This window comes from Rosa rugosa, chromosome 2, assembly GCF_958449725.1.
Source record: "Rosa rugosa chromosome 2, drRosRugo1.1, whole genome shotgun sequence".
Taxonomy (NCBI): Eukaryota; Viridiplantae; Streptophyta; class Magnoliopsida; order Rosales; family Rosaceae; genus Rosa; species Rosa rugosa.
Genome location: NC_084821.1, coordinates 62,953,380 through 62,975,401, shown reverse-complemented (window position 1 = coordinate 62,975,401; position 22,022 = coordinate 62,953,380). Strand labels below are relative to the sequence as shown.

Sequence of the window (22,022 nt, the reverse complement as noted above, 5' to 3'; positions counted from 1 at the left end):
GGCGGTGGGATCTAATCCTTGCACTGATTGTAGATGTCCTCATACGAGGCCGTGAGGACTGTGAATACTGCATACCGCTGTGAGGACTCCGCCTGTTTGTTGCGGTTATCCCCATGGGTGGGGCGGTTGCCCTTGTTGTAGTGTTGGTCCTTCTGCCGCTTGTTCTGGTGGTGTCCCGGCTGCCACTCCCTTTTCTTGTCAGTTGGCGGTGCTGACTGGATCTTGTCAGCGGTTTCCTGATGAATGGGGGATGGCTGTGTTGACTTTGCTGGAGTTGCTGGTGGCGGTGGGGCCTCTCCATATGTGATGAATTCCGCCTGGGCGTGAATGACCGCCTCACTCATGACGTGGTCATACGTCGCATTGGGATGATTGTAGTTGAGGTGATAAAGGAATGGTCCCTTGAGAAGTCCTTTCCTGAAGGCCGCCGATGCCATTGTTTTGTCTAAGTCACGGCACTGAGACGCTGCCGCTCGCCACCTTGTGACAAAGGCCTTCAGTGATTCGTCCTCCCCCTGCTTGACGCTGAACAGCTGACTTGTGTTGTGATGCCCAGCGGATAATAAGATGAATCGGGAGAGGAAAGCGTGTGACAGTGCATGGAATGAGCTGACAGACCCCGGCGGACACTCAAAGAACCAGTTCATTGCCTCGCCATCCAAAGTTTCGTTGAACAAGTGACACAAGGTGGCGTCGTCGAATCCCTTGTTGTTGGTGACCTTCTTGAAAGTGTCCATGTGGACGAAGGGATCAGACACCCCGCCGTAATGCGACATCTTTGGGGGTTTTTGCATATGCCGGTCTGACAGCCTGCAGAATTTCAGCGGTGAAGGGCCCGGGTCTGGAAGCGAAGAGCGGATTCTGAGTTGGCGCTGGGGCGCCCGACTCCGCCCTGATTAACCTCTGCTCCAGCTGGTGCATCCTTTCCAAAATCTGGGCGGTTGCATCGTCGGCGGAATCAGCCTGAATGATCCGCTGGGCCGGTCTGCGCCTCGGAGCAGGCGGACTGCCTTCAGTCCCCGCCCTGGCCTCCGAGCGATTGGTGCGCGGGAGTGATTCCGCCTCCTGCTCTAACATTAGTTGGGGTATGGGCGGTGGCCCCATTCCCAACAACTCAGGTGGGTTCAGCGGTACTTGCATCTGTATGACCGGTCCTGGTACCAATGTGCCGGTGCCGGGTCGACTACGCCGGGTGCTACGTGACTGCTCGCTCTGTGCTAGGCGGGCGTTGGCCTCCAGCGTTTTCTTTAGTTCCTCAAAACGTGTCATGAGCGTAGCCACCTGTCTTTGGGCTTCAGCCTTTTCCTTGCGCTCCTCCTCACGTTCTCTATTTGCCTTATGAAGATCCGCCAGTGCTAGCTCGTACATAGTGACGAGATCTTGGCCCGGCGGGCGGCTGCTGCTTGGATTTGTCTCATCGCCGGGGTTGGCCGGGGGTTGTGAATAGTGCGCGGTTAACGCCTACCGCTGGGTCGGAGGGTTGGGGAAGGGTGGACTGGTCCGCCTGTTCCTCAACGTTTCCTCCGCTACTGTTAGTCATGGTGGATGTGGTGGGATGACCTTTTGTTCAAGGATTCCCACAGACGGCGCCAATGTTAATGTCTAGAAGTCCGGCGGTAGCTGAACCTTAGTTAACGCTGATCCGGTGAGCGGATCGATACTTGTGTACTCAAAGCCTCTGTTACCTGTCAAGTAAAATACAAAGGGCGTCAGAGGGAGACTGCGTTGGGCGGTCTTCGACTCTCCGATGCCTAAGTTAGTCAATGTATTTATGTTGACAAAGTAACAGTAGGTAAGTATTGAATGCGTCATTAATGAGGAGAGAGGAGAGAACCTTTTATAGGTGAGGAAGAGGTTGATCTTCTCCTTGTTTTCGATGTGGGACTGATATGCTTCAGTTCCCAGTTTCAGAAGCTTCTGATGCCATCTTGGCGTGGCGCGTGGCGGCGCGTCGCGGCCGATCTGGAGGTGGTCCGACTTTGGGCTGTAGCCCGTCTGGCGGTGTGCCTACATGTCATTCATTCGGTTGGAATGAGTACCTTTGGCGGTACAATGAGCGTGGCCCATTATAGCTAATTATGCTTGCAAATGTACATGTATGTACAGAAAATATAAAGTCCCACATACTTCATCTATGCTCATTAAGCATAGTGAAAGCAAATACATTATTAGGAGAGATTGCTTAGGCCATCTCTAGTTGTGGGCTATGGGGTGGATACAAAAAATGAAGATTTTCATCTTCAATAAGGGGCTATGTTAGACCAAAAATGTAATTTGAGGGGCTATTGGGCTAAAGATGGCCCATGTATAGCCCTAAGATGGCCCATGTATAGCCCTAGGGCTATATTTTTGTGGGCTCCACATTGTTGCTCTAAATAAAGCAGATGAGATAAAATATAGAGATCAACGACTGAGGTTGATTAAAATTTGCAGCTTGCTGATGTTTGCTATCTGTTTCAAAATGTATTTATTGGTTTTTTTTTTTTTCATTTTCAAAATGTAACAGCACTTTTGACAAAATAATAAAAATAAAATATTCAAAAAATCATATCCAAAAACCTAATAAGATTTGATTAGAAAAATAATTATATAAGAGTAGAAATAGTAGTATAATTATAAAATACTATATATTTGAAAAAAATAATGAAAAATAATAAAATAACATGACATTTAAACTTGTAGCCCTAAGAGTTTGAGATGGTCAAAATTATAGTACTTACTATTTGCATGAATATTGATTTTTTGGGGGCTTAAATTTTTAGCCCGGGGGCTAAAACAGCTGGAGATGGCCTTAGTTTTTTCTTTTAGTTGAATGAGAGGTTGATTAATTAGTTTGAGATAAAGCAATCCTTAATACAATCATGATTTATCATTTGTCGTAAACAGAGTAATGATCTACATATAGAAGTCTCTCTCACTCAACCAAATATTGAATGCCCAATGAGGAAAAAGACATTAGTCTTATCGATAGTAAAAATATTGCAGTTGCAGTTTCCATAATAATTCTTCTTACGTAATAAAATAAAAATTTATATTCATCCTATGAACCAAGATTTCATACACATTTACATTATCTAACATGTCGGTACTAATTAATTAATTATTATTTATTTTTTAGCATCAAATGTCTCAACATTAATCTGCAGTTCCTACATATATACAAATACATGATACACGATTCTTTAATTTTCCAATACGATAGTTCTAAAACCAATCATTTATCAGCTCATATACGCCTAGGTGCACTTCGATCTGTCCACTTTTCGGAACCACAACACCCATAATTTGACCTGATTACTCGATAGATAATCCATCTCTCTGGTACGTAAAATTGTAAAACCCTAAAACTGTTCAATGGTTCTCAGTCCCACTATCCCCTTGGACCAGTCCATCCAGCTCCACTGACTCTGGAAAAGAAGAATTGCTGCTTCGGTCTTTGTAGATATATAGATATATGTTTGATCTTCAGCTTCACGTACTGTGCTCTGGTATTCGGACTTGGGAGCCCAGCGACAACCACAGGTGGCGCTTCAGTCCAGTCGTTTTCAGCTAGCTACAACGGCCATTTCCAACCTCCGAAAGCCCTAATCCACGTTGTGTGCCCCACCAGAGTCCTACCTGTCAGTCTGTCACCACGTTATTTCCCGGATATTTAATACGTATGACTTGGACACTGAGAGGAATCGTATCGGACAAAACAAACTGGATCGGAACTTATCCGGATGCGGGTCCCGCCCCGACTGTTCGGAACCGTTGCTTTTGCTTTTGCGATTATAATAATCAATCAAATATAAGACAACGTGGAGTGAGTGTCGGCAGCACACGGGATCAACACGTGTCAGATGCCAACCGTGTTACCTTTTTCAGCTGGGCCATCTCTATCCGCTTGATCTGTCGATTTACGGCTGCGACGTCGTATTGTGGAGTCCTTACCAACTTTCCCCACGAAGCCGTTACTTTGGAACATGACAAGATTGACCTTTAGGGAAAAAAGAAGAAGAAGAAAGAAATAGGAGAAGCTGTGGATTAAAGGAAATTCAGGTTATAGGTAAACCCTAAGCTGATGAAAAAAAACTTTTAAAAATTTGAGATTCGATGCATACTATTTTCATCAAATAATGTGACATGTCTGTCTCATGGCTCTCATCTGCTATATGATGAAGTTCAAATTTAAAAGAGATATAACTTTTTTAACATTATTTTGTGTTAATTATTGTTTTTCGACCATTTGTAATGATAAAAATAGAGATGAAGAAAATGCTTGATGATAAAACTTAAATTTATCAAAATTCGAAAGTGTTTTTAGTTTCTTTGACAAAGGGTAATTTTTGTAGGTTAATTTTTTATTTTCTAAAGTGGTGCTAAAATTGTTGGGGGTAGATTTGATGAGAACCATATATATTATACTTTGTCTTTATTCTTTTTAGTGCAACATGCAATTATACTTGTCGTTGAGTGTCAATAATTTTGTCCAAAAGCTTTATGATCACGAAATTGTTGCCACAGTTGTATCAATTTCTACATTCCCTCTTTGCTTACATAATCGGGGATTCTCAATTCAGATTATTCTGAGTTGGAATTCCATAACTGCATGTTCTAAATTCCATTTTTATGAAACTTCAAAGGATATATCCAAACAGTTATTTTCTTAAGGATGCAAAGAACAAAAATAGAACTTACAAACTATGGAACACGAAAGTAATGCAGTTTCATTAAAACTTTGTTCAAAAAATTTATTACGACACACAAATACCTTTGTGTAACGTTTAAGCAACTGATTTATGAATAGAATTGAAGTTCACCATAAATACCCGCCGGAGTCTTCTTTACTCTTTGATTATTTCCGGTACGTTTAATGTACGCTTTTTACGAAACGTCCATATGACTCCATAAACGGTAACCTTTTTTTTTGTATTCAAAACGCTTCACTGGTCCAACATGGCAGCTCCCATCTCATGCATGTGAATTTTTTAAATAAATACCTTTCTGTTATGTTATTATATTCAAAACGTCGCAACGTTTCCATTTTCGGAAACACACAAAGCAATTTTTTACACAACAGTCATTGAAATTCCCAGTTTCGCCGACCCATTTTCGTCCTTTTCCACTCTATGCAGTCCAACTTCCCCTGACCCCCATGAGATCAAGTCCTTTCTCTTTCCACAGTGTCCATCTTCCTCTCCCTGCCTTTAAAAACACAACCTTTAATACAAAAAATCAAGGAAACGATAAAGTGACCCCCCATTACCCTACACCAAAAGCCAATCATGCTCGACAGCTCTGAGATATTTTTCGTTTTCTCATTGATTTGCGCTATGAAGAATTGTTGATGCTCCGCTCCGCATTACGCAACCACCACCACCACCACCACACCCTCTTCATATATCCAACCGTTTTTCTTCTCTCTTCAATTAAATGTCGAACCTTTAACGGCTCTCTCTCTTCCAAACTTTGCATACAAAAGTGTTTTTGAGAGGAGGCGAGGCAACAACACGGTTCAGTCTAGCTTGTGGGTTTTTAGAGAAAAGCCGAGATGGATCTCAGTTCGTTCCTGACGTCGTTAGGGACCTCGTTTGCGATATTTGTGATTCTGATGTTTCTGTTCGCGTGGCTTTCGAGAAAGCCCGGGAACGCGGTGGTGTACTATCCGAATCGGATCCTCAAGGGTTTGGATCCGTGGGAGGGCGGGTCCAAGACCCGGAACCCGTTTGCCTGGATCAAAGAGGCTCTGACTTCCACAGAGCAGGAACTTATAGCCATTTCTGGGGTTGACACTGCTGTCTACTTTGTCTTCTTAAGCACTGGTTTGTCTCTGCCTCCTTGTACCTGCTGTTTGGTTATTTGTCTGAACGAGCTTTTTTGTTGTTGTTGTACTTGTGGCAGAAACTGTTTGTGCTTTTGGTTCTGTTTGTTGGGTTTTCGTACAATTATTGTATATACTTTTGTTTATGTTTGTTCGAATAGTAAGAGCTTGGTAAGATTGGAAAAGTTAATTGTTCTTGTAGCTCTGAGAAGTGTGATCTTGTGGGAACTTTATCTGCTTGGTAACTTTTTTTTTTCTTGAATTACCTTGTCTCATGTGGTTGTACCAAAAACTGTTTCTTGGGTTAGCTCTGTTTGCTGGATTTGTCAGAGCTTTGTGGTCAAGTTGATCCAAATTTGAAAGCTAGTTTCGCAGATTTCTATGGTTGCTTTTGGTGTTCAGCTGAATGGTTAGAATCTGGCGAGTTGTGCAATTCTATAACTTTTCAGAATAATTTTGATTTTTTTTTTCCCTTTTTTCTTTGAGGAGAAAATCTAGTTTAGCCATGTTCACCTCTCATAGACCAGTACACAGCTTGCTTATACTCTACTTTAAAACGTTGAAGTTTCGTTAAAATGAATGGATTTGTGTCATATGCGAACTTTACCAAGCTTTTGTAGTCAATATGGATGTGATGAGTATGTCATATGTGAACTTAATTATTATGTTACAATAGCAGCTGATGCTATGGATTTATTTTATGTTGTGCAATTCTGGCAACAAATTTTGATGTCATACTGACAATTGATATGATTGACTACTCAAAGTTGATATAACATTTTGGAGAATTATCAGAGTCAATCTATTTGAAAAAGTTTTTAAGTCAGGGGACTTTGTTGTTTGCTGTGGATAGTGATATATATATATATATATATATATATATATATATATATATATATATATAAACTCAAGATTTCTTTATCTAAGCGAGGTGTTCCACACAATGAAAGCTGATACCCAGTAGCATGTCCCTGAAAGCTAAGTTCTAATGATAGTAGAAAACCCTTGAAACATCTTCCTGTATGACTTGCATGGATTCTTTTTGTGAGAGAAGAAGCTGGGTGTGTATATATGATTATATTGTTTCCATTGGTATTTATATAAATTGCAAAGAATCTCAAAGTACTAACTTTTCTCATTGATGTGCCAGTGTTGGGAATACTGGTTTTGTCCAGCTTGATACTGCTACCAATGCTTCTGCCAGTTTCTGCCACTGACACTGGAGACACCACAACAAACACCACCACCAGCAACGGGACTTTCTCTGACCTTGACAAGTTATCCATAGGAAATGTCCAGGTAACTTAAATAATCTTCTGTGAATAACTGATATTTTTATGAATGTTTTTGTAAATCAATAAAATTATTGAATTTAAACGAGGCAGTCATGACTTGCCTTGGAAGTTTTCTGAAATATATTCTTTTGGGTGCCTGAGTTGCAGAAGTTTTAGTTTTCTTAGGTCTACATGTTAGTGGTTGTCAATGGTATTGGTATTTTCCTTTACCTTTTGGAGTTTTGGTTAACAATTAATATGTTGCAAACCTGATGGATATGGAAACATTAGAACTAAATCTTGCTTATGGCGACTTGTTCATGCATTTATGTAGTCTTTCTGTATTTACAGGCGAAGAGTCCAAGGCTGTGGGCGTTTCTCCTAGGTGTCTACTGGGTTTCTTTTGTTACATATATCTTGTTGTGGAAGGCATATAAACATGTCTCCGATCTGAGAGCCAATGCTTTAATGTCTCCTGATGTCAAGCCTGAACAATTTGCTGTTCTTGTTAGAGACATACCTGCTGTGCGTGAAGGTCCAAATAGAAAGGACCAGGTCGATTCATATTTCAGGGCCATCTACCCCGAGACCTATTACAAATCACTGATTGTTACAGACAATAAAGAGGTATGGGTTGTCGATCTTTTTTTTCTTCCTCATCACTTTGTGCCTTGCCTTGGCTGTTATTGGTTTTACATCTGTGTTTGTGGTTATTCGAGCTCTTGTCAGATATAATTTTCTTTGTGTCTTTTTAAGTAGTTTTCTGTTAGAGTGCGGTGTTTATAACAACTAATGGTTGTTCATTAATAGGAAATTCATTACGTCTTTGGGTATTTTAAAGTTTTTTCCCTGTAGAAATTTGATTTGTATTAGGAACAAGCAACAGCTCAAGATGCAAAGAGAATTCTAAGAACATAATATTTATGTTGTTTCAGCATGATGGTTAATTTTTTCTTCCCAGTTTGGTTGTAGTATATTCTCTTTCCTTCATGTTTATTTTGTTCTTATAGGTGAACAAACTTTGGAAAGAGTTAGAAGGGTTTAGGAAGAAGCTTGAACGTGCTGAAGCAGTTTATGCAGCATCCAAAACAACAGGCAGTCCAGAAGGAACAAGACCCACTAACAAAACTGGCTTCCTTGGTCTTTGTGGGGCAAAGGTTGATAGTATAGAGTACTACACTAAGAAGATTAATGAAACAATCCCAAAATTGGAAGCTGAACAAAAAGCCACTCTCAGAGAGAAGCAGCTAAATGCTGCTATAGTTTTCTTCACTAGTAGGGCGGCTGCAGCTTCTGCAGCACAGAGTCTACATGCCAAAATGGGTGACAAATGGACAGTCACGGATGCTCCTGAACCTCGTCAAGTTCTTTGGCCTAATCTCAAAATCAAGTTTTTCCAGAGGCAAGTGCGGCAGTATGTTGTGTATATCATTGTGGCTCTGACCGTGGTGTTTTATATGATCCCAATTGCATTCATCTCTGCATTCACAACTCTGGATAATCTGGTGAAACTTATCCCATTTATCAAGCCAGTTGTGCATCAATCTGCGCTCAAGACAGTGCTGGAGGCATTTCTTCCTCAGCTTGCACTTATAATCTTCTTAGCTTTGTTGCCGAAGCTACTTTTCGCTCTGTCTAAAGCCGAGGGAATTCCTTCTCAGAGCCATGCAGTACGGTCTGCCTCTGGAAAATATTTCTATTTCACTGTGTTCAATGTTTTTCTTGGAGTTACTATAGGTGGAACCTTGTTCAGTACATTCAAGGAAATCGAGAAGAATCCCAATCTCAATAAAATTATTACCTTACTGGCAACTAGCCTCCCAGGAAATGCAACTTACTTCGTCACCTTTGTGGCTCTGAAGTACGTTACAGTTTTCAATGTCACTGTCTGCATTGTATGATATTATATTGCTCGACACAAAGCTCTTTTTAACTGGTTTCCATTGATATCAGGTTTTTTATTGGCTATGGTCTTGAACTATCCCGATTAGTTCCTCTGATCATTTTCCATCTGAAAAGGAAGTATCTTTGTAAGACTGAAGGCGAGTTGAAAGCAGCTTGGCAACCTAGTGATCTGGGGTATGGGACTAGAGTTCCTGGTGATATGCTCATCATAACAATTGTTCTCTGCTACTCTGTTATTGCTCCACTGATCATTCCATTTGGTGTGCTGTACTTTGGCATCGGATGGCTTGTCCTTCGAAACCAGGTAAATCATCATTCAGTCTTTTTTTGGGCTTTACCAGGTTTTGGTTGAATACCCTCCTTTTCATTTGTGCTACTCAAAATGCTGCTATTCTGCTGCTATCTTATATGTGCCAGTCTATCTTATATGTGCTGCTATTGAAAATAAAAACTTGTTGTTTAATGGAACAGGCACTCAAAGTGTATTGTCCAGCGTATGAAAGTTATGGAAGGTTCTGGCCACACATGCAGATCCGGATTCTTGCAGCTCTGATATTGTACCAAGTTACCATGTTTGGTTTCTTTGGGGTAAAGAAATTTATATATGCACCGTTTGTGATCCCACTTCCTATCCTCTCCTTGATCTTCTGTTACACCTGTAGCAAGAAATTCTACCGATTTTTCAAAGACGCTGCTCTTGAAGTTGTGTCTCACGAACTGAAAGACATTCCTAACATGGAGCAAATTTATAAATCTTACCTCCCACCAAGCCTGAGCTCTGAGAAAGTACTACTAGATGATGATCAATTCGAAGATGCCAAGTCAAATGTGTCCAGAACAACATCATTTGCCTGATGTATAATTTGTGTAGTTTAGCAGTTCCACAAGATTTGATTTGATTAGTGTTGTAGTAAAATTAGCTTGGCTTTATGATTTGCCAGTTGTTCATAACATATGATTAGGATTGGGTTTGCTTGTAACATTTTGGATGTCCTAGTGTATTATTATGTATGTGTGATGCAATTTCTTTTCGGACCGTGTTTAATGTCTACCAGTTCTGTTTTGCACCAGCAGGGATGTTTGCATAGTACTGCAGATGATTTCCTGCACCAGATCACAGTCTTTCTTTTCCTTATGATTGCAAAAGGGAATTGAATCCAGTATCGACCCAGCTAGAAATGTCAAGGTTGCATTTTAACTACAAGTTGGAATGCTTAGAAATATTTGTAATATAGAGTGGGATCGCCTCTAACCTATATGGTGAAAACGGGTGCTCTTGTAATCTTCCGAGTCTTAAATCTGTCTCTTCACACTAATTAACACTGCTTACAAGCTCATGCTATTGATCACTAATATTGAAATTATTCTAAAACCAATAAATATTTTTTATTTTATAAATTACTTAACAACCATCGTAAATAGTTTCAACTTGGATAATTTTACTCCGAAAATTTACAAGTAAAAATATCATTAATCATTGAACCTACAAGCTATACAAGCTTTATATTGTTACAATTTATCCAGGAAAAAAAAAATGAAACGCAAACTTTGTTGCTGATGCATTGACGTCTCTTGATCACTCCTCCTTCTCTGGGTGGAGAAGCTCCCTCTCTCTCTCGGGTTTCAACTTTAATTTTGGTTATTTTAGATTTTTCTGTATGTAATTTTTCATTTTCCGTTCCAAAAAAAAAAAAAAAAAAAAGAAGAAGAAAGAATTAAAAAATTGACAAAAAGAAAAAAAAGAAAAAATTTCCATAAAAATTCACAAAACTTGTTCACAGTTCATAGTTGGCGCCTCAGCGACGCTACCATAGGCTCTCCCCCTCTGAAAGATTTGAAAGCCCCACAAACTTCTCTTCTCAAACCCCAAAAACCCAGAAAAACCCATCAATGCCTCCAGCGCCGCCGGACGCGGTGGTCCGCAACCGCTTCTTAGGGTTCCTCATCTGGCAATCCATCCCCTCCACCCTCATTTTCCTCCTCTCCGCTCTCTCTCCCTCCTCCTCAAAACCCGCTTTCCCATTCGCCCCATGGTTCTTCGCGGTAATTACCTTCCTGTCCTTCCACCTCTCCCAGCTCCTCTTCTCCGCCTCCCTCTCTCTCATCTCCTCCACCCACCCCCACCCACTGCTCTCGCCTCTCAAGCTCTCCCTCGAGCTCATACGCTTCCTCTTCGTTCCCGGCGGCTCCGATTTGACCGGGTCGCCGGGTTCCCGGGTCCGGGTTAGGGTCACCGTCCGCTTCGTGGCGTTTCTGGCTGCGGCGGCGGTGTCCGGGTCCGTTGCGGCGGTTTCGGTCTGCGGGGAGCTTGGTGGTGGGGTTTGGGGGATTGGGAGAGTAGGGTTTAGGGGTTTTGTGATGGGTTTGCTTTATGGGTTGTATTATGTGTATAAGCGCAGGTGGGTCTTGGAGTTCCCCATTATTCAGGTCAGTTTTCGGCCCTCTTATATCTGTTTTGAATTCGATTATGTTACTCTCTTTGGTGCTCTAGTGTAGTGTATTTGGAAGTAGCTAAGGAATGGTAGAGATCATTAAATGCATAGGAGTCTTATATTGATGGAAACAACAGTCAATTGATCGGAATATGCAGAGATGAGTGGTTCCGTTATGTTATCTTCATGCCGAAGATATCTAGGTATATTGCTGTAGTTAGGCATTTAGAAATGTAGAGCTGTAAGGTGGGAAGAAGAGAAGACTTTGATGAGTTCTCCTCTAAATTATCAAATCAAATGATATAGTCTGCTTTGTTAGATACGATGAATTCATATATACTATTGTGTCCTATGAGCCATAAATTTTTTCCATTGATAGTGTATATGCTGCCTGTAGGTGTCTCTGTTTGTGTATGGAATTCTTTCCTTTTTAGTATAGGAGGTGTGTGATGGTTCAGTTTCCCAAAGTTTCCTGGTGGAGCTGGAATTCTGTTTACCCACATGTTCCCATCATAATTGCTGTTTTGAATCAGCATCTAACTCAATATTCTGCCTTAGCCACATGTAAAAATGCTACTTTTTAAATATATTTTTTTAATCTTTTAAGTATATTGCACGAAGAAGCATGTTCAATCTACTGGTTGAGAGTTTCAGACTGCTATTTGCTAATTTTTCGGTCATTATTAATTGTGAGCTTGTTCCAATATTCTCACTTCTTGCTGTACACTAACGTGAGTCATGGCTCTTACTACAACCTTTTATGTCAACAGCGTCCGCCATTTTTTAGCTTCAAGATGGGTCTCCCCACGGCTATCACAAGATCCTTAAAGCTGTCCGGTGTGGCATACCTAGTCTCAGCTATTCTGGTGGTGTTCCTTCCCCATGAGTTTCACAACAGAGTTACAATTGGAAGGTTGATTGCGGAGCAGATTACCTTCTACATTGGGAGTTTCTTGGTGTTTCTCTGCTGGGAACTAAGTCACCATTTACATCAGGTTAGTTTCTCAAACCTATTGACATAATTATTGATCTCCATTCTTGCTAATAGAACTGAGGTGGTTGATAGAAGCATCGCATGATCATATGATCTGAATATTTATTTCATGTTCATTTTGTTGCCAGTTCTTGGTTTTGTCAATAGCCATTCTTGTTAGTACACAGTGTCAGGTGTCTTCCTAAGACCTAATATCTGACTCATTCCTTGGACATATATCTGACATATATGAAATGTTTCTTATTTCAATAATTTAATAGATTTTTGAATGTTTCCCAAACACTTCAAAATACTTCCTAGTACTCTTAACTCATCAAGTGTCCGTGCTTCACAGCTATGTTACTCGTATGAGACTTCTGCTAATGTGAATTAAGAAACATTCTTAAACGCCCAGTATAATCAATTTAATAGGTATTTGTGTCTCTTCAATAGTCAAAACCCGTCAAACAAACTTCATTTAATAGGTATCAATATAGCTTTAATAAAGTGTTTTGGCCAGCGACTCTTTGTGTAATCTGTGTAATCATAATGTTAAAACCAGTCAAACATACTTCATTTCATAGGTATCCTAATAACTCTATAAAGTGTTTTGGCCAATGGCTTTTGGTATAGTTTTAATGTGAAGCTATATTTCTTTGCTATGGTATGAACTTAGCTACCCTATGAAACTTAAAATAATACATCTTGATCATATACCAAGTTGTATGAAGTACTCTTCAAAGTATCACATATTTGTCTTCTCTACTTTTGTTTCTTTTTTAGTTAAAGATTCTGTTTAGATGGTACTGTCTTGTCCGCATTTACAAATGACCAGGATCAAAAGAAACAGCAGTTTGAATATTTAATTTTCATATTCTCCATCTTTTCCTTTGTTAGTGATTCATGCCTATCTTCTGATATCAAATCTGTATTGTTTGAAATCCTGGTGTAATATAGGTGCTTAATACCAAGAGATGCATATTTGCGCCGCCTAAAGGATCAGCTGCAGCAGAAACAAATCCAACTGAGCATCTTCTTGCAGCTTTGGAGGAGAGCACTCCTAATTCTCTTCCTCAGTATCTTGCATATCTTGATCTCTGCATGATTTGTGAGAATAATGTTGATACTTGGCGACGAGCTGCCTTTTTCGAAGAAAGTGGTGAAACTTACAAAAGGGTTGTATCTGTATGCTTGCGGCCTCTGGAGCAGCTTGCATCAAAGCTGGGTGATGGCTTGGAAAGTCCTGTTAATGGAAAATCCCAAATATCCAATCAGTTACTGTCGCCAACTGACCAGCGACTAGATTCAAAATACTCTGAACCCTTCGACAACTTCCAGGTAAACAGATATGTATATGTTTTTCATTATCATATTCATTATAAATGTATATCTACATTCAGGCACAAACATTTATAGCCACCTTTTTGTGTATGTTTCAGTGACCAGAATGTTGAATACGTTGTCATGTATCAGTTGCATAACATTTTCATTAACTTTTTAACATGTCAGCTCTTGTCCTAAACTGACACATTAAATTCGAGGACCAACCATAGATGTTTTGAAGTTCAGAGACCAAAGTGCCAGGATACTTAAAAAAAAAAATGTTAATATGGTCACTTTTAACGTGTTTGTGTTGATGCATTGTCACCCTCTTACTTGTATTATAATTATCTCTATCAGTATGTGAAGGTCGTGACAGTAGTTGAAATTGCATCAGCGCTATATAGCTTCTACATACGTATAGCTTTTGATCACACTGTGCTTTGTAAGAGAGGATCAGAGATTATGCTAGTAACATTGTGTCATAGTCTGGAACATGACTTGGAAAACGTGGGAGAGCAAGAAATAGTCAATGTCTTGAATTTTCCATCGCCTCAAAAAGTTAAATAATTGTCTTTTTTATCTTATGCAGCTATATGCATGGTGTGCCTGGTCAGCTGCTTCACTGACTGCACGCTCAAATACGGAGGACAGATTTGGGGTTGCCCAGAGATCGGGTAGTAATGCTGCTGTGATCTCAACACTGATCTCTTGCCTTCTTGCTGTTGAAACATACATGGGAAAGAAGACCAATGTTCCTGCACAGTTTATGGGGCCAGCTAGTATCAAATGGGCAACCTCGAGTGTGGGAAATGTTGGCGTGGCTAAAAAGAGAGTTGGCCCTATCCATCCCAAAGCATATGCCCTTGCCGATGTCCTCAAAAACTCAATCTACCATATTGTGTCCGCATGCCATGATCAGATGGTGAGCAGTGCCAAAACAGGCGTGCTTGAGAAGTATTGGGTCATCGAAGGCAAGCCTCCTTTTGGGTCACACGAGCTTCTGGTGCAGAAATTGCGTCTTTTCCTAGATTTTCGAGCTAGCTAAATTCTAGGTATTTTGCTGGGGATCGAAACGTCTGCTAGACTGCTAGTTAATCATTAGACAGACGTATGGAAGAGGTGGTTGGAAGGTGAAGGATATAACATCGGATGTATTGGAAAGAAAATCAAATGGATGCTGTGAGTTTTGTGGTTGATAGAACACATTTTCCTCGACTCTTATACCAAAATCAAAAGGGTTTTACCCCCCTGTTCTCTTTTTGTTATTGCCTATTCCACTCTTTGCATCATTTCTACTTTACATTTGAAAGGAATCATTTACTCAAATTGGCAATTTGGCATGTCTTCCACAGTTCAGTCTTTAAATTTATGAGGTCAATGAGGACTCTTCCCCTTCTTGCAATAAGAATTTAGGGAAATAAACTCATTGACTGGAGGGAAAAATCCAAAATAACTCTTGTTGTGCTTATGAATCAAGTACACAATAAACATGTATTAGTTTTTTTTTCGAAAATATAAACATGTATTCGTTACCGTATGTAATGTTAGGTAGGATTGAATTACTTTATATTATTATTAGGGTGTAAACTAATGGATTGAGAGGTTTGGTGGGTCAACTTTGATTCACAAAAATGTACTATAGTAAGCTTCCTACTTTCATCACTACATAACCTAACTGACCTTACCATCTAATCACCAAGTTTATTAAAGACTTTGTATTGGTACATGCAAAAACGTTATTTGACTGACTATAATTAAAATGAGAAGACTAGACCTAGCCTTTGAAACAAGTGTGAAAACAGGAGGATTACGTGTTGAAAGTCAAAAAGCTCTTCCTCGTGCTTCTTTATCCTCCTTTGTTCTTTATCATATCGTACTACTCTGTCTCTTTGAGAGCTGAAAATGCCTGTGATACCCTCGTAGTTCTCAGACTTGTGGTTTTCTCAAAGTGGCTGTCTCGAAATTTTGCTCAATTAACAGGGCAATAATTCAAGAACTTGGATTGGATTGGTGGAGTGAGAATGAGTTATAGAACTCACACATGGTCCTACGTACCCTCAGTATAAAGAGCAAGTCTAAAATTAAATACGTACGATCTCCCAATCAAATATAGTCTATGCTTGGTCCTTGAACAACACGCGTGACAAATCCATCCATTATTATTACAAATGTTGGAGACTTGAACTCTTCTTCCCCTCCCCTCGTATATATTTGATTCCTCTATTCCCATATCTCTCATCCCCCAAGTCTTCACCTCAACTCCATCTTCCAAATCTTAGTTTTCTGGTTTTCAGAATCACAATAAGATCGAGTTCGACTCTTGATTCTGTTAAACCATCATGGCAATGTTAACTATGATGTATGCTCACATTCCGGCCACTCAAGCGGCCTCCGCAGCAACCCGGTTTCCCTTGATCCGATCTCAACAGCACCAAGAAGCTGTTCTTGATCATCACCCACAAACAAAGACATCAAACAGGACCAACCGTCTAGCTGAATCACTATCCCACCTCCTCCATCTTCACATAGAAACCCCTCCTAAAACCGACAGTCCTCGCTTTTCCAATTGGAATATGTTTACTGAAGAGAAGCATTCAACTCCCACAACTTCTCCCAAGGAAATCATATCCGAAAAGTGGCGTGAAATCCACGGCTCAAAAGATTGGGAGGGTCTAATGGATCCACTCCACCCTTGGCTAAGAAGAGAGATAGTCAAGTATGGTGAATTTGCACAGGCAACATATGATGCTTTCGACTTTGACTCATTCTCTGAGTTCTGCGGGAGCTGCAGGTACAACAAGAACAAGCTCTTTGATGTTTTGGGACTGGGCAAAAATGGATATGCAGTTAGCAAATACATTTACGCCATGTCCCATATAGACATGCCTAATTGGCTGGAGAGGTCACATTTGGTTGAGACTTGGAGCAAAGATTCAAACTGGATGGGATTTGTTGCAGTGAGTGATGACGAGGAGACGAGAAGGATCGGAAGGAGAGATATTGCCGTGGCTTGGCGTGGGACGGTGGCGCCATCCGAATGGTATGAGGATCTGCAGAGGAAGTTGGAACCTATTGGAGATTTGGATGCCAAAGTTGAACACGGGTTTCTTGGGATTTACAAGTCCAAGAGTGAGAAAACCAGGTACAACAAATCTAGTGCCTCAGAGCAAGTCATGAAGGAAGTGACTAGGCTTGTTGAGTTTTATAAATCCAAGGGTGAAGAAGTGAGTCTTACAATTACAGGGCATAGCTTGGGTGGTGCTTTGGCTTTGCTCAATGCTTATGAAGCTGCAAAATCAATTCCTGGGCTACCCATTAGTGTCATTTCATTTGGGGCACCTAGAGTGGGAAACAATGCTTTCAGAGATGAGCTAAACCAAATGGGGGTCAACACACTGAGGGTTGTGGTCAAGCAAGACGTGGTTCCGAAAATGCCGGGACTTGTTTTGAATGAAGGTTTGCAGAAGTTTGAAGAAATTACCGGCACATTGGAATGGGTTTATACACATGTTGGAGCTGAACTGAAAGTTGATGTCGGCTCGTCGCCTTATCTCAAGAAACATGGGTTCAATTTTCTAGGGTTTCATAGCCTTGAGACTTATCTTCACCTTGTGGATGGGTATTTGAATAAAGAAACTAGCTTTAGGTCAAATGCCAGGAGGGATTTTGCCTTGGTGAACAAGGCATGTGACATGTTGGTGGAGGATCTTAGAATCCCACATTGTTGGTACCAATTGGAACACAAGGGACTTGTTTGTAATCATCATGGGAGATGGGTTAAACCCATAAGAGAGCCTGAAGACATTCCTTCACCTACTAGAGAAGCAGAAGCAGAAGCTCATGCTCTTCAAGTAGAGATACAATCAGATTATGTACTTCAATCTTTATGTACTGCTAATATGAAAGGTGAATTTTGAAAGTCAAAGACTTGAATTGTCCCTATGTGGTGCATGAGAAGTAACATACTAATCAATTCTAAGACAACTCCAACATGTACAAACTTACGTCACATTCTTCCTGGCCCAACATATCTGCAAAGTCCAAAAGAATGTAATTGTGTTCAATTGCGTTTCATCAGCATGAGCTGCAGCTGAGCTTGAATCAGCGGAATTGCTGAGATTGATAATTTGTTCAGACATTGAAATATGTATGTATGGATGCAAGAGCATGTATATGTTGATGCAAACAAGTGTATGTATTTGAAAATATGTTCAAGAAAAAAAGGAGAAATACTAAGGACCATTGATGTATGAATTGATGCTATCGATTATCGAACATTTATTAATGCTGGACAAGACCACTATGGGACTACTATTTTCAAGCATATGCGCGTAGAGGCGTGAATGCCTGTTGTAATCTTTCTCTTATCATGTCTATAATTAAAAGTTCATTATGTGTTCGTGTTTGATTGTTTTAAGTTTTCCTTAGATGTTCAAGCATTCTCCAATCATATTAAAATTCATGCAAAATAGGAAACAACTAGATAACGTTATCAGAACCGAGCATATATATAAGCCAATGAGAAACCACAATGAATGCAATGCTTCATAAACTAACCATAGTTCCACAAGACCACAACAAATAACTACTGCATCCTGCATCAGTAATTATTCATGCATATATTGGAAAGTGCTACATCATTACTGCTTAATATCAAATAACAACAACCGCAACACTTGTAATTATAACCAACAATGCAAACAACATCAATAAATATAAAAAAAGAAGGAGCCTAGACATGGTTATAAATGTTGAGAGAATGATCGAGGATGCAAGAAAGTCTTTGCTAAACGATTCACATAAGTTTTACATTTGAATCGCATCATCGCCAAAGAGTTTAAGTCTTTGTTTAAACTCAAACCCAGTTTATCCTCTCACATTATCCTACACTCTCACATCTTCCAGTACGGAATCTACATGGATGTCTCTTCAGCATGTACCTTCATCTGTGGGCTGGGCATACAAATTAAACTGCAAACATGGAGGAAAGACAGCAATTTATAAATAAGTTGATAAGCACTTATAACGGGGCATTTCGTTTAATTTATTCGGTTTGACGACCCCTCAGTAGTAAAAGCATTCGTTAATGCAAATATAGCATGGGAATTAAACTGCACCATTATTAGTGCTTGTTTAGGGCAATTTTCATCAACACACATCAGAACGAGAAGGAACAAAATGAAGAAAATGTTGAAAAAAAAGAAAAAGAAAGGCAAAGAGGTAAGTGCAAGTACATCAAAAAGAGTGTGTATTGATTTCTAGTGTAATTTAATTTCTTATTTCGACCTAATTTATCTTCGGGTCTTTCTCGCCTGAGAAAAACATTTGCGTGAGATTTTGACAAGATGCCTAGATGTACAAAGCTTAGTAAGAGATTTCTATGTCAAATAGTGCCAATATAAATCAACAGAGGGTTTGTGGTTATGCCAATTAAGATTGCCAACTTCAAAGGGTACAACAGTATAATAAAGACCTTCAAAAATTTGGTGAATGATTAACATACTTGAGAGAAAGGTTTACTGACGAGCATGTGAGGAACATGTTTGTTTAGTTACAAAGGAGTTAAAAGAAATTAAAGGAGAATTCTGACTTAAAATCATGATGCAAAATTTGTATCGTGGGGGCTCTTAGTTGTGAGTTGTTCTGTTGTGCCTATTTACCAAATCAAAGGCTGAATTCCAAACTTTACCAAAAAAAACAAAATTGATTCATGTTCTCATTTTGCAGAAGCATTCGATAAAAATATATAAAGAAATTTGGCATCCAGGAAATTCAAAGAACTCATTTTACACAAGCATTCAATAAGAACCAGAACCGAGAATATATATAGTACATACCTTAAAAGCTTGAATTTAGAAAGGAGCAAACCTAAGTAAATTGGTAAGCAATTATTAATCATGAATCCCTAGAACTCCCTAGAGAAGTTTAGCTTCAACTGCCTTGGTCAGCACAATTAATGAAGTAAACATAAATTTGTTTTTTAATTTTGTATACCTTCGCACATTCTAGGATGCATTATATGGTATTCACAAATCAAGAAATGGCGACATGTACTCTAATCTATCTTCATCGGAACTCATCCTTACTTTTATTAACTATTTTACTAACTTTTAAGCCACGTTTAGTTCACGCATTGAAGGCTTGTGAATGAATTTGATTTGTGCTGGTCCGTGTTTGTAACTACAATATTGGGAAAATAATAACCGATACATCTGACATGGAAAAACGAAAAATGCCCCAAAGTGGCATGGGAATGATGAACACTGTTAACCCCTTTTGATTTGCTTTTCTTTCTCAGGGGTGTTAATCTAGAAGCACTTTCATGTACACAAACCTAAACCTAGAGCAAAGTGATCTCAAGTGTTGCGAAGGAGGCAATGAAAGATAGACAAAGCAAGAAAAGAGAGACTGAAAACCCTAATGGCATGTTGGGAAAATTAAAAAATAAATAAAAGAAAGAGTGCATACCATGGATGTGACATTGTTTATTGAAACTTATAGGCAGGAGATGATCATCAACTCTCCTCACCCTCTGATTTCGGCTGCGATTGCTGCTGTGGTTGGAGCATGAGCTGAGCCTGAAGCTGATAGTCAAGAGAATGCTGATGATGATGTGCAGCGGCCGCAGCTTGCATCTGGTTATTGAAAGCATTGTTATCAAAACCTCCCAGACCCAACGAGCCAGCTGACACCACACCATTACTACCTCCACCACCACTACCACCTCCTCCAGCCATCTGATTAAACCCATTTCCATTGTCCATCCCATTCACATTGAACCTCACCAGCTCCTGCTGCTGAGCCTCAAACATCTGCTGCTGCTGCTGCTGATCCCTAATCACCAACTGTCCCCCAGCAAGTCCGCCCTGCTGCGGGCCAGTTGGGACTCCCAACATGGGGACAGACATTGCGCCACCCCCATTCATCTCCGGCTGCTGCGGATGGAACACTGGAATCATCAGCGCTTGAGGGCCAATGTAGGTCGAGAGATCCTTCTTGGCATTGTAGAGATCCGTCTGGAGCTGCTTGAGCCTGTTCTGGAGGATGGAGATGAGCCCCACGCAGCCGTACACGGGGTCCCGGAGGCGAGCCTCCGCCTCATAGGCCAGTGACGTCACGGCGTCCTCACGGTGGGCGGCGTTGAGCTCGTTGAGGATCTTGGCCACGTTGCTCGCGCCGTACACACGGTGGACGTTGGCGAATTTCTGGGGCTGGTCCGGCGGGAAGTACGGCGCGAAAACGCACTCCTGCGTGCATTTCCGCCGAAGAAACTTGCACGCGGCGCACGGAGAGTGAGTGTTGGACGACATCTTCGGTGTCTCTCCTCTAACTGCAAACAATGAAAATTCAATGAATAGGATAGGGTTAGGGACTGAGAAATGGAAATGATTTAATCAATCTAATTAATCAACCCTACAATTTTCAGGATCTATTTCTTATAATACCAGTACATGATGGATTGATGGTGATGATGATGACGACAGCACAGCGAAATTTAGAGGGGCGATATGTTCGAGGAAACCCTAACCCTAGAGGGTGATAAGGAGCGAGCAAAACGTGAATGATATATACGCAAATTGAGTGAGAAGGGAAAGCGATCAGAAGCCCATGGTTTGCAGCATTTGGAAGCACTCGGTTTCCGTTGGGGTGGCGGTTTTGGATGAGAAAAACAAGCGAAGATTAGAAAGGAGTCTTTAAAGAGAGAGTGAAGAGAGAGAGGGGAAGTGAGAAAGTGTGTTTAGAGCAAAACAACTAGACTTTGTATCTTCATTATTAATTCATGTTTTAATCCGAGGGCTGCGAGTTTATTAACACAACAAAACTGGGAACTTAACAATATAAGAGCTGCATGAATATAATGGGTTTTTGTCCATGTATCCCAACTGTAGGGATTTTTTTCTCACTTATCCCATTAAGTTTTTTAATTCCCCCTTATCCAAAACACTCTAAGGAGGTTTTCCCTAATACCCCATTAAGTTTTTTTTAGGTTTATTTTTTTTATTTTTGAGACTATATTAATTACCTTCATCCCTTTGTTACATAAAGATAGAGAGAGACCATAGGAGACTTCACCGGATTCCAACCATCGATCGCCAGAATCAGGCCACCGACCGCCGGATTCTGGTCACTGGCCGCCACCCACCGGATTTCTCTAAAAACCTCGCTGGAGATTTCATAGGTCGCTGGAAAGGTTTATTGCCCCCTAATAGATCTTTATTGCCCCAATAGAGGGGCAATAGACCCCCAGTAGAACTTTCAGTCGCCGGAATGGGAACTAATCTATCTAAATTTAGACAAGTAAAACTTTGATT

At 40.4% G+C, this 22,022-nt stretch overlaps 4 protein-coding genes across 5 annotated transcripts; 3 read left to right on the top strand and 1 right to left on the bottom strand.

Annotated features, from left to right (window-relative positions):
- Positions 1-5,199: 5,199 nt before the first annotated feature.
- On the top strand, positions 5,200-10,013 carry LOC133729206 (CSC1-like protein ERD4). The gene is made up of 6 exons (XM_062156691.1): positions 5,200-5,804; positions 6,954-7,102; positions 7,429-7,704; positions 8,088-8,938; positions 9,031-9,286; positions 9,454-10,013. The coding sequence occupies exons 1-6, from the start codon at positions 5,534-5,536 to the stop codon at positions 9,835-9,837; spliced, it is 2,187 nt and encodes a 728-aa protein (XP_062012675.1). The 5' UTR covers positions 5,200-5,533; the 3' UTR covers positions 9,838-10,013.
- A 736-nt stretch (positions 10,014-10,749) lies between these two features.
- On the top strand, positions 10,750-14,980 carry LOC133729205 (uncharacterized). The gene is made up of 4 exons (XM_062156690.1): positions 10,750-11,409; positions 12,185-12,409; positions 13,345-13,725; positions 14,300-14,980. The coding sequence occupies exons 1-4, from the start codon at positions 10,873-10,875 to the stop codon at positions 14,753-14,755; spliced, it is 1,599 nt and encodes a 532-aa protein (XP_062012674.1). The 5' UTR covers positions 10,750-10,872; the 3' UTR covers positions 14,756-14,980.
- Positions 14,981-15,914: 934 nt separating this feature from the next.
- On the top strand, positions 15,915-17,652 carry LOC133732899 (phospholipase A1-Igamma1, chloroplastic). The gene has a single exon (XM_062160506.1). The coding sequence runs from the start codon at positions 16,050-16,052 to the stop codon at positions 17,625-17,627; it is 1,578 nt and encodes a 525-aa protein (XP_062016490.1). The 5' UTR covers positions 15,915-16,049; the 3' UTR covers positions 17,628-17,652.
- A 711-nt stretch (positions 17,653-18,363) lies between these two features.
- LOC133733276 (LOB domain-containing protein 36-like) lies at positions 18,364-21,506 on the bottom strand. 2 transcript variants are annotated; one of them, XM_062160920.1, is made up of 3 exons: positions 21,156-21,506; positions 20,179-21,040; positions 18,364-18,681 (listed from the first exon to the last, which is right to left on the bottom strand). In XM_062160920.1, exon 2 carries the CDS (start codon positions 21,018-21,020, stop codon positions 20,226-20,228), a length of 795 nt encoding a protein of 264 aa, XP_062016904.1. In that variant the 5' UTR covers positions 21,021-21,040; positions 21,156-21,506; the 3' UTR covers positions 18,364-18,681; positions 20,179-20,225. The 2 variants fall into 2 exon arrangements, with proteins under 2 accessions (XP_062016904.1, XP_062016905.1); XM_062160921.1 differs by having other exon boundaries at positions 21,162-21,506.
- Positions 21,507-22,022: the final 516 nt, after the last annotated feature.

Bases quoted from the DNA above. Each gene is read 5' to 3' on its own strand.
- LOC133729206 (XM_062156691.1), top strand. From the start codon at position 5,534: ATGGATCTCAGTTCGTTCCTGACGTCGTTAGGGACCTCGTTTGCGATA. The intron at 7,103-7,428 runs GTAACTTAAATA...CTGTATTTACAG, and splicing joins TATCCATAGGAAATGTCCAG to GCGAAGAGTCCAAGGCTGTG. The intron at 9,287-9,453 runs GTAAATCATCAT...TTAATGGAACAG, and splicing joins GGCTTGTCCTTCGAAACCAG to GCACTCAAAGTGTATTGTCC.
- LOC133729205 (XM_062156690.1), top strand. From the start codon at position 10,873: ATGCCTCCAGCGCCGCCGGACGCGGTGGTCCGCAACCGCTTCTTAGGG. The intron at 11,410-12,184 runs GTCAGTTTTCGG...TTATGTCAACAG, and splicing joins TGGAGTTCCCCATTATTCAG to CGTCCGCCATTTTTTAGCTT. The intron at 12,410-13,344 runs GTTAGTTTCTCA...GGTGTAATATAG, and splicing joins TAAGTCACCATTTACATCAG to GTGCTTAATACCAAGAGATG.
- LOC133732899 (XM_062160506.1), top strand. From the start codon at position 16,050: ATGGCAATGTTAACTATGATGTATGCTCACATTCCGGCCACTCAAGCG.
- LOC133733276 (XM_062160920.1), bottom strand. From the start codon at position 21,020: ATGTCGTCCAACACTCACTCTCCGTGCGCCGCGTGCAAGTTTCTTCGG.